Below are 12,903 nucleotides of genomic sequence, written 5' to 3'. Positions count from 1 at the left end.
GTAATGTACACATAATGAAATCACTGAGGTCTTAACCAAAACATTCCGGATTCTCCCCCATCTTGTTTTATGTTTAGTACTTTGTTAGATGGTTACTGTTTCATAAAATGAGGGAGAAAAGAAACAAAGATAATTGCTCAAAAACCTTCCTCATGATGCCTCTGTTCCCTTCATTAAAGAATATAGAGAATTGGAGGGAGTATCATTCCCACTTTGGCAACTGCAGAAAATTAATCTAAATGCCACAAAAAAATGGTGGTTTTGCTTCTGCTGCTGTGTAAAGCCAGATTATGATCTGAAAAGAAAGTGATAAATCAGAACCCTGTTAAGTATGATTGTAATTAATTCTTAAGTACTCATATGTGAATCATCCATTTTGTGAACTAACCATTAACGATTATAATTTTCTTTCCTGCTCCCTGTTTTCTTCCTATTGGTATTCTAAGTTTTCTAATATACTAAACAGAATATATTGTAGGCACAAAGGCAAGGCACTTTAAAATGGATATCTAATGTATTCAAAAGTTAAGTAATATAACCTTGTGGGAAATCATTGATTTTTGCTGGGGTTTGCCATATTTATACTATATTATGAGAAGTATATTATTACCTCTCCCTTGTGTAAATTATTTCTTTTAATATAACTTTTTCCCTCCAATATGTCTGTTATTACAAATCTACAAAAATATCAACTAAGTAGAATCAAATACTGGCAAATTTATAAAAGTATCAGAGTATCTTTCCCTACAATTTTTAGATGTTCCTTCATTTTTCTCCTATAAATATTGTAGAGACACATATAATCCAGCCTCTTCAAATTTCAATGAATCCTCTTGATCCTCTGAACCCAACTCCACCCACAAAACAACAAATAAAAACACCAAAGTCACAATTGCAAACAAAATATATTTAATAACTTCTAATATTTTGTTATTTTATAACTAAAATTATGTTTCTTTTACCTGCTCTTACTCTCAACTTTATGTTTACTCTCTAAAAACAATTATGGACAATTCACCAGAAAAATAATTTTTTCTTTCTTTTTCTACTCTCTCTTCAGTAATGCAGGACATGGAAAGAAGAGTTAACATCTAAGTTTGAGATTACACTTCTCAGTTTTGCCTCTGTGTTTTCAGTCTCATTAACTTATTTTTATTAAAATGCAAATATTCTTGGAGAAGTAATAAATGATGCTCTTATCAAGGGGTCACACCTTCTCTTGCAAAATTTGCTAAGGTCCTGACAAGGACCTTAGGATTAAGACAGAAATTTTTGATTACAGGAGAGGATGCTGGAAAGAATACATCTTAGCTTTTAATACAAGTAGAGGCCTTGCTGTGGAAACCACAGAAAGTCTAGGGAACTGTGGTATTTGGCATTTGTGAATGAGATGAGTGAGAGAAATAACGTGTGCCAAAGTTGAGTATTTTTATTCTCATGACTCTGTTTGTGACTTTTTTTTTCTGATCCTCTGACTATTATTGATAAACACCAATAGAAAGCTTACATTTACTTTTTACTGAAGACAAATAAAAATATAGGACTTTGTGTTTTCTCATCATTGCCCTTTTAGTTTCCTCTCAAATTTGCTGAGTGAGTCATATAAATAATGAATACAGAGGTATTAAGTTTTATACTGAAGTTCAGCTGGAATTACTGTTTCTTATATAATTTACTTATAAAACTAGTTTTAAAAAATTAACGATGTAGCCCTAGCTGGTGTGACTCAGTGGACTGAGTGCCAGCCTGCGAACGAAAGGGTGGCTGGTTCAATTCCCAGTGTTCAATTCCTATGTGCATATGCCTTGGTTGCAGGCCAAGTCCCCAGCAGGGGGCATGTGAAATGTGACTGCACATTGATGTTTCTCCCTCTCTCTTTTTTCCTCCCTTCTCGTCCCTAAAAATAAATAAATAAAATCTTTAAAAAAAAAGATAGAGAAAAAAAATTAATGATGCACAACTAATGCACATATATTTTATTTTAATTGGTTATAATTATAGAAGTTTTTTTCAGCTAAAACTGAGTTACTCCTAAATATACTATCTCAGTTAAAATCAGAATCTACTATAACCATAGAAATTATTGTTGTTAGAATAATGTCGAAACCAATGTATAAAGAATTCTTGAAAAAATAATTACCACAAATGTGTCTTAGTAATAATTAACTATAGTAATAATAATAAAGTTAGTATATATAAAGTATATCTTTTAAATTAAAAATTTTATTGTATGATGTGATTCTTATACTATATATACACTATATATATTGTATATATATACTATATATAGTGTATACTATATAGTATATATATATACTATATATACACACTATATATATTGTATAATTCTTGCATTATACAATAGTTCATGAAGACTCTGTGGAGTAAAATAAAATTTAGGTATTCCCAGAATTGTGGTAGTGAGGTAGACAGAAATAAAATAAAGATAAACATTAAATCAATTCCATAATTGAACACTTTGAGTTTATAGAGCAAAAATCCTACCTCCTAGGACAAAGTTTATACAACAAAATATTAGTTTCATGCAACAAATACACTCATAAAATAGCAACATTTAGTTTTCATATTATGCAATAGTATAAATGCAATATATGAACTTTTACATGAATCTTATATTTATTCATTTTCTAAAATAAAATATATTGTTTAAAGCAAAGAAAATAAAAAGAAGCAAAAAGAGTCATAATAAATATGGTGGAACAAATAGACATGCACATTGAAAAAAGAATCTAGACAGACCTTACACCTTTCACAAATATAACTTAAAATAGATCTGAGATCTAAAGGTAAAATGCAAAACTATAAAACTCTGAGAACAAGGGTCCCCAACCTTTCTGGCACCAGGGACCAGATTTTCCAAGGATGGGAGGGGAATGCCTCTGGGAAAGGGCAGGAGGCAGAGCTCAGGTTGGGGTGGGGTGCGGTGGGGGTGTCAGGAGGCGGAACTCAGGTGAGCTAACCTCGCCATGTGTTCTCTATCAGGCCACTGAACGGTACTGGTCAGCGGCCGGCAGCTGGGAATCCTGATCTTAAGATAACATAGGAGAAAACTTAGGTGACTTTAAATATGGCAAGAGCTTTTTGTATGCAGCACCAAAGACACAATCCAAGAAAGAAATTACTGATAAGCTGCTTCATATACAAGCAAAAGAGTGAAAGACTCAGAGATAGAGGTTGACAGCTCTGGGGCGGGGTTAGGAGGTGGAGGGATCATGCAAAAAAAGAAAAGGACTCGTGGACTTGGACTGCAGTGTGGTGATTGCTGTGGGGAGTGGGTGAACGGAGGAGGATATGAGAGAGAGAAATTTTAAAGAAAAAATACAATAAAAATATATCTGAACAATTATTAAAAATTAATTTTGCACTGTGTAAGATGTCAAAAGGACAAAACAAGCAGAGACAGGAAATATTATTTGCAAAAAAAAATTAAGAAAAGACTGTTATACAAAATATATAAAGAACTCTTAAAATTCAACAATAAGATGACAAACAACTGAATTAAAAAATGGACCAAGACTTTATCACACAGTACCATGGAAAAAAAAGAACATACAAAATATGTTCTGCATTTTATGCTGTTGAATTAATGCAAACTAAAATAATAAGATCACTATATATTTATTAGAATGGCAAAATCCAGAGCATTGACACCAAATGCTAGAGAAAATGTGGAGGATTAGGAACTCCCATTCATTGCTGGTGGGAATGCAACCAAGATGTTACAGCCAGTATTTGGAAGAAGTTTTATAATTCCTTGCAAAACTAAACATACTCTTACCATATGATTCAGTAATCATGTCCCTTGGTATTTCTCAAATTAGTCAGAAACTTATGCTTAAACAAAATCCTTCAAAAGGATATTTACAGGAACTTTATTCATAAATCTGTCAAAATTTGGAAGCAACTAAGACGTTCTCAGTAGGTGAAAGAATAAATAAATTGTAGTATGTCTGGACAATTGAATAATATTCAGTGTTAAAGAATAATAGGCAATCAAACCATGAAAAGAAAGGATGTAAAGTTTAGCATAGGGAATATAGTCAATAGTATTGTAACAACTATTTATTATGCCAAGTGAGTATTGGAAATATCAGAGGGATCACTTTGTAAAGTATATGATTATCATATACTGCATATGATTATGCAGTATACTTGAAACTTATACAAATATTGAATATAAACTCTAATTTAAAAATAAAATTTAAAAAGACATGGAAAAAACCTAAAATGTCTTAATAAATAAAATACGCTAATGTGAAAACTGCTATATACTATATGATTCCAACTAAATCACGTTATGGAAATCTTAGAGCTGTGGAGTCAGAAAAAATTATCAGTGATTGCCAGGGGACAGGGAACTGGGGATTAGGGGTGAACAAGACAAACAAAGAGGATATTTAGAGCAGTGAAAATACTATGAAATCATAATGATGGATACTTGTCATGCGTTTATCCAAACCCTTAGAATTTACAACAGGAAGAATGAACTGTAATGCAAATTATAGACTTTGGATGATCGTGATGTGTCAATGTAGGTACACAATGTAGAACAACTGTATCATTCTTGTGGGCAATGTTGATAATGGGGAGTCTATGCATGTGTGGTAGCAGGGGGTATATTGGAATTCTCTGTACCTTCCCCTACTTTAGCTGTAAATTATAAACTAATCTAAAAACTAAGATTTTAATGAAAAAAATGTATTGGTTAGTATATGTATTTTCTGTTAAACACTTGGTTAACATAATGAATACATTTTTTTCTGAAATACAATGCATGTTATATTTGTATTATTTTAATATAAACGTGTACAAATAGGTAGACATGAATGTATATAAATTAGTAGATATTAGGAATTAAAATAAAGTTCTGTAATTTTATTAACATAGTTATATAAATTATCATTTGTTTTAAGACTTACGAATGTTGAGCTAGTGTAAAATTGGCTTATATTATTAAACAGTCTCAGTCTATGTGAATGACTTACCTTCTAAAATAGAAACCAATTTCCAAAGATCAGAATAGTTGACATTTTCAAAGGTAAAACCTTCTGTAATCATATATTTAGCCACTATTTTCATTATTTTTGAAATATTTATTCAGGTAAAATAGAGCAGCAGTTATAATTATTGTTAATATTATTTTTACAAATAGAGAAAATTAAAAAAACTGAAATTCAAAACAAACTAGATTATGAGAGTTAGAAATATTTTAGCAGGTTCTCTATTTTATGTTTTTTTACTATTTGTTAAATATTTTATTTTTATGCTAATACAGTTCTCCCAATTTTTACCCTTTGCCCCCCCTCCACTCAACCCACTTCCCACTCCTATAGAGATTCTGTATTTTACATAAATTAATAAAAAAACTATCACATTGCTCAAGTGATAAAATTTAAGATATTAGCTTTGTCAATAATTAATAATAATAGTAATACATATAAAACTGTGATGGGAACAGATATATACAAAAATAAGACAGACGATTTTCATTTCTGTAAATACAGAGGTGGGCAAAAGTAGGTTAATAATAATAATTAGTAAATAATAACACAAGAATGAACTGTTTCATATACAACTGTAAACCTACTTTTGCCCACCCCTGTATATTAAGAGATCATAAAGGTTACTTGTTTTTGTTATGAAAACCAAAATGGTTTACAAAGATAGAATGACAGAGTATACTTCTTGATGACTACAGATTCTATATTTTGTTTGGATTTTGTTCTATGAAAACATCACATTCACTTATTTAAAATAGAGAAAGTTTACCTATGAAATTTGGGGGGAAGAACAATATATAAACTACCTAAAAGTGGATCTCCGGAGTAACCTTCCCTGTAGTCCCTTGTTTTAGTCAGAATTTGATCATTGGTATTTCGCATCTGTGCCCCCAAAACAGCGTGCCACTGACCAAGTAGTTAACAATAAGTATTTTTAGTGATGAAACTCCATATATTCTGATCTAATCATATATTTCAATCTGGGGAACACTGAGATTTAATGGTGGGTATTTTCAGAAGAAAAAGGTAGAGCATAATGTGATATGTGATATATCACTTCTAATATATTAACCATGCCTTTTGTGGAGTATTAAATTAACACCCCCACTCTATATTTTGTTAAATGCTAAGTGGTACTGATTAAAAATAAAACTGAAATGTGAGAGATGGAGGGTGGTGAAAAAAAAGTATTTTTGTTTATTTACTAAATCAAAGCATTTAAGAAAAAGGTGATATTCAAAAGTAAATACTGTGGTATGTTCAACTATGTTAGCTGACAATTTCATATTTATCCATGAAATGGTTCCTTTGAAGAATACAGAATGGAATACTGAATCTTTAACACTCTGCAATTGTTCAAGTGAATGCTAGTGTGAAGTGACAAGTCGGCAAACTACTCAATAAAAACTATGTAAAATAAGTACACATGAATATTATTTTTTCTTTAAGCCATACATATGTACTCAAATGTAAAGACTATTTAAATTTTCATTAAGTATAGTTTTAAAGTTTATTATCATTTAAAATACACCCTTAGCAACTTTATCATTTTTAATTGTGGTTAAAGCAAAGCCAAATGACATAAAATTAACCATTTTACCCATTTAGTGTACAATTCAGCAGTGCTAAGTGCATTCACATTGTTGTGCAACAGACACTTAGTGACTTTTATAATCTAAACCATCTTGTTATTTACAACTGAGGCAGTTCTGGCACTGTCCCTGGGTTGCTTTTCTCTCCTCAATATGTTTAGAAAATATAAACTTTTTTAATTAAATTATATTTTTGGAAAAATGAAATTGTCAGAAATTATTAATTTGTATATGAACAAAACAAATGAAATTCAAATTCATTTTTCTACTCCTATAATGTCAAAAATGGTTCTCATTTATAATGTTTTGATATTATTTCTGTCTTAATATATATAGACATGTTCCCTTAGTATTTTTCTTACATTTCTATATACTTAATAACTACAATCTACCATTTTTGTTACATAGGGATCATGCATTGTTTATAGTAGATAGCATACATAAATTTTATTATCTAAAACAGTTTAAATAATGTAAAATCAAACTTGATGATAGCAAATGCCCCAAAACTTTATTTATTAAGTTATTTTGTAACATATAATATACCAAATGAAACATTTAATTTTAGTAAGAATCAACTCAGGAGAAATGTGTAAATCATTCCAAAAAAATGTTGTGTCACATTTAATATGCCCTTGAAATTTAAATCAGAGATAGATCCATATATTGAGCTTCTAGCAGTAACTGAATTTTCTAGTCTTACTGAGCCCAACACCAAGAGGAAATTATATCAGCTGCTTCTAATCTAGGTCAATTAGTATTGCAGACTGTATTGGACTCACTTATTCCCCAGAATGTTAAAGCCAGTCCTTCAGGTGAAAGTTACAAATAGTCACAATTGCTCTTAAAAATCAGCAAGGGAGTTGTTAAGTTGATGATAAACAAAGCATCTCTTAGTATATAATTATAGTTGGTGTTTTTTTCCCTCCCATACTCAGAATATATATAGATAAGCATTTCAACATTATAACTACTGATCGGGCTGGGGAAAGAGCACCTAACGTAAATTATGACATTAGTCTACTGGACTAACTGAAACAAAAATGCTAGATGATTATTCGTGGCTCATATTTTGAGTAGAAGATTAATGTTTTATTATTTAGTTCTGTTGTGATAAGTAGAAAGAAGAAAATACTTTGATGGTTAAATAAATATAAGATATTGATAATCATAAAGTAAATGTGTTTTAACCAGAAGAAAAAACATACTTTCTAATATATAATTTCTTTCCAAATATTTGATAGGTTAATTTCTTATTAATAAATATTTTTATCATATATCTCATTTTGTGTTTGGCACTGTGAATGATGAAAATAAGTATGACATGGTATCTGAACTGAGAGTTGAGCAAAAGATATGAGAACCATACATATAATAATTAGTTTGGCAATTGAGTGTTTGTGGTGTTGACAATGTGTGAGACAGAAATTTAGAGAAGTGAGATGAATGTAGACTAATCTTCTGAAGAAGTTTCTATTGGTGAAGTTGGTAACTAAAATTATCATAATAATTTTATTGAAAAATTTATGACATTATTTAATTTTATTTAGCTATTTAATACCTTGAGAGAGGAATTTATATTTTCATTTAGGTGAAGAAATGAAATTTCAAATATCTAAATCACTTAAAGTATAAGTGAAAGATTCTACATTCTATACCAAGTCCATCCAACCAAAAGCCCATGCTCTTAACCATGTGAACATATAAATAATTTCAGTTATTAAATTATTATCTAAACATTCAAAATTCAGTTTTGCATTTTTAAAAATGAGAAACTATGAGCATCTTCTACAATTATAGGAATATTGTTATGTGAAAACATGCCAAAACAGAAAAGAACACAATCAGTTATATGCTAAGAGATTAATAACATTAAAGGCACTGAATTAAAAATATATTATGATGAAAATTGAATGAGCCTAAATAATAGAAATTTTAGATTGCATAACCCATTATAAATACCATGGTATTTATATTGAGTATATACTTTATATTAAATCAGATAAGATATATATGGCAGCCAAAGAAAAGAGTCTTAACACTCTGAGATGTATGCTTCAATTTTGGAGCATTAGCCCCAGGAGACATTGGGGCTTGAGCTTCTTCGAGGGTCATAATTGCCTACTAACAAGGACAGCCATTAGATATACATGAGCAAAGTGTCTGACAACAGATGAGCAGCCAGTGTTCGTGTGGGACAGTACTGCTTACTAAGGGTTTTGTACACTGAGCTGAAACCAGCTGAGAATCAAACTACCAACCTTGCAGCAAAAGGGTTGTTACTGTGTTAATAAATTTAGAATACGCATACCTATATCAAGTTTATCTTCAGCATCATGGTTTGTCTCTTCATCACAACAATTTACCCCCTATAACAAGCACAAAGCAGATAATCAGCACAGCTTGATTCATCAAGCAATTTGAATTTAGTTATCAAACAGGGTAAATAATATCCTCACGATTTCTAACTCAATGTGACATTATTTTGGTTTTGTATATGCCCACGATTTCTTTTATTGTTGGGATGCAAAATTTTCTCTCCTTACAATTAGAGAAATAAGATATCTATTGAATATTTAGGATGAGTATATTACATGGCTAGTTACATATCTACAGAAAACATTTTTAAGAGGCACAAATATATCACACTAAAAAAAGTAAAATGTTTTCAGATTTGTGAAGCTGGAAATCATTTCATCAACGCAATATTGGCTCACCCCAATCACACAGGTAAGTCTTTTTATTTTAATCTTCTCTAGAATGAGTTATGCTAATTATTATTTTTTAAAAGCCTTAAATAGAAAGACAGATGATACATAGTTTCATTTATATGTGGAATTTAAAACACAACTAAACAAAACAAAAACTGATTCACAGAAACAGGAACCAAAGGACAGTAACCAGAAGGGGAGGGGTAGGGTATGAGAAAAAAGGGTAATATATTCAATAATGTTGGGATAAATTTACATGGTGACACTTAATTACTAGAATTAGCAGAGTGGTCACATTGTAAAGTACCAGGCTTGTCCAGAAAGTACCCAGCCATACTATGAAAAATAGAGACATTTATTGAAGATACAAGACACAAGATATATTGTAAATGACAACTCAGTCTCTTTCAAAGTAGGCACCTTGGGTCCTCACACAGATCTCCTGGAGTCTTTTCCACTGTTCAAAACACTGCAAAATCCTTTGTTGGAATTGCCATCAGCTACCCCATTGTGTTTTCCTGAATTGTGGAATGAGTTTTGCCACAACACATTTCAAGCCAAGATCCTGTGTCAAAATCTCAGACACTGTAGTTTTTGGAATTGCCAGATAAGCCTCTAATTCTAGCAATGTCTGTTGCTGATTTTCGGCAACTGCAGGCTATTCATGTTCAATGTTATCAGGTGTTCTGCCTGTTGCAGGCCTTCTAAACGTGAATCACTTTCAGCAGATTTTTTACCATCTTCGAAGCATTTGAGCCATACTTTTACTTGCACTGCACTCATTGCATCATGCAAATAGTTTCTGCCAAGGAATGTTCAAGCTTAATGAAAACTTTGATGCAGATTCATTGTTTTACTCAGTCATTTTGAATGCAACAGCCACACAGTACACATGCTCACTCGATGGCATCTACCGCCTCCACTGACTAGTATGGTGAAGTCACCATTGTTCACACATGCACATTCCAGTCCACTCTCCTTGGCTGCCTGGTTGCATCAATGTTGCACAAACCATTCTTGTTATATTAACAATGGCTGGACTTTTTCTGGACAGACCTTGGTATAAAAATGTCGAATAACTATACTGTACACATGAAACGAATAAAGCCAGTATAAGATTGTACACAAACTATACTCAAATAACAAAACAGTTTTTGAATACTAAATAGCAATAGTTGGAAACACTTAAGATATACCCTAAAACTTAACTTTTAAAGTCTACATTTTCCAAATACTTTAACTAAATCATGTGCCTTAAACAGGAATGAATGACCCATGGCCATGGACAATGATGTGGGGATTCTCTGTGGGAATGGGGAGGAAGGCGGGACAGGAGAGGACCAAAGGGGAAAATCTGGACAACTGTAATAGAATAACAATAATAAAAAAATAGTGGTTTCTTTAAAGAAAAAGGTGAGGGTACATATGCACACTCTCTCTGCACACACCTCCCAAACAAAAAACTCACTTTAAACCCTCGCTGCTGTGGCTCAGTGGATTGAGCGCTGGCCTGTGAACCAAAGAATCGCTGGTTTGATTCCTAGTCAGGGCGCATGCCTGGGTTGCAGTCCAGGTCCCCAATAGAGGGTGCATGAGAAGCAACCACACACTGATGTTTCTCTCCTCCTTTCTCCCTCCATTCTCTTCTGTGTAAAAATAAATAAATAAAATATTTAAGAAAAAATTCACTTTAAAATGTGAAAAAATAAACATAATTAAAGCGTGAGGCAGTGTAAAATCCACTGTTGAATATCCAGATTACTTAGGTTAGTGCTCAATTTCAATCTAATTTGCACAAAATGATTAATATAAACAATGCTTTGGATAACATTTGGAATTTGGTAGTTAGTCAAAGATATTTGAAAAAAATGAGAGTCTATATCATTTAAAAATATTTTAGGTAAATCAATCCTCCCGTTCATGTTCAAGTATATATAGAGATTCACAAATCCTTATTTACATAATACATAAATTAATTGTACATTTCAAATAGCAATGGTAAAATCTAGACTTCTTGTTGTGATCAATCCAGCTGAAAACAGAAAGACACATTTGTCTCTATAACTGTGTTTTATTGTCTACTTGAAATTCTTAACATTTTCTTGATGTAAACATTTCTAGTGGGTTGATGAAACATATGACACACTTTCTAGGCAAATTTTTATATGTAATGAAATACCTAGAACTTCAAATAAAATTTATTATATTATAATTTTGCAAATATAGGAAAATATTGTAATAAAATAACATGGTTCATATTATAACATTAAATAACACTGTAATAGCTATTTAATTTTTGAGTATCAGTATATATAACCATAGTTATATAATTATATATGAATAATTAAAGAAATTCACATATGACTTGAAAATATCTCCATTTTCATTGCTGAAAAAAATTAACAAATAAGTCAAATTTGATTTGTTATTTGCATTTGTATAAAATGTTATTGTGGTTTGTTGTTTGCATTTGTATAAAAGTAAAGCCTATATTTTATAAGAGATTGCATGTCATTTTTATCTGATCCAAATTAAAAAATCTACTGAATTCTCTTTGGATACATATGATGAAACCCACATGAAAAACTAATAGTCTATTGTTTTTTTACCATAGAATCAAAGCACAATACAATCCTATAAAATTGCTAACATTGACAAATTTATAAATATTGCACATTTAGTCTTGACTGTGAACCTCTAACAATATGACCCAGCTCGAGTTTCTCCATCTATCTCGAATATAGTGTCATTATTTAAATAGAAAAAATTTAAGTAGTTATGTTTTTAAAATCAAACATTACTTTGAAATTATTCATGAGAAAACACTTTGCGTGTGTGTATCTATCATATCCAGTATCCATGTTTTCTTGAGAAATCAGATGCCAATCTAATATTCTCTCCTTTGTTAATTGATGGGTTTTTTTTTTTTTTTGCCTGAAGAATCCAGAAAACTTTTTCTTTATTACTAAAGTTTATTAATTGTTAGGGTGTGTCTTAACAGTTGATAATTCCACCATGATTTTTCCAGGGACATGATGTAATTCTCTGGTAGGTTTTTTAAATTGATTTTAAAAAATTTAGCTCTAGAAACTTTTCTTATATCATAGCTTTAATATTCATTTTGTTACATTGTGGACTGTGGAGGAGGGTGGGATTAAAATATGTTATATCTCATCTGCTTCACTATCTTATGTATTTATCACTTTCTATTTTTAGCTTGTTTATTCTTATTTTTTGGTTGATGTTGTTTATTTACTTACTAGCCCCTTTTTTATTTGACATTCCATCCTTAAACCAAATGAAATATGTTCAATATTACTGAGATGATTTTTTTTCTTTCTTTTGTTTTTTGCATAATCCACTCATTTTTTCCTTTGTTCTTTTGTCCATATCTACTTTGAGTTTGGGGATTTCTTAATGGTCATATTTTTTGGTATCTGCTAATGCTTCTGGTTATGTATGTTCTTTTAAAAATGTTATCTGTTTTATTTTTGTGGGGTTATTCTTCAGCAGGGAAAAAAGGAAGTTTTTCACATTCTATTTTATTCACATAGGAACTTTATATGAATGTCAATTAAC

General features: G+C 30.9%; 1 protein-coding gene across 1 annotated transcript in view; it reads left to right on the top strand.

Moving 5' to 3' along the window:
* TECRL (trans-2,3-enoyl-CoA reductase like) overlaps positions 1 to 12,903 on the top strand; it is an 87,880-nt gene that overhangs the window by 59,340 nt on the left and 15,637 nt on the right. The window contains exon 9 of the mRNA XM_054566730.1: positions 9,286 to 9,343. Coding sequence (XP_054422705.1) covers positions 9,286 to 9,343 — 58 coding nt within the window. The remainder of the gene's footprint in view (positions 1 to 9,285; positions 9,344 to 12,903) is intronic.

The sequence above is a fragment of the Pteronotus mesoamericanus genome, unplaced genomic scaffold, assembly GCF_021234165.1.
Source record: "Pteronotus mesoamericanus isolate MK-2021 breed Mesoamerican mustached bat unplaced genomic scaffold, CSHL_Meso_final contig_180, whole genome shotgun sequence".
NCBI lineage: Eukaryota > Metazoa > Chordata > Mammalia > Chiroptera > Mormoopidae > Pteronotus > Pteronotus mesoamericanus.
The sequence above is the reverse complement of the archived record's forward strand: the minus strand, read 5'-3'. Positions and strand labels throughout refer to the sequence as shown.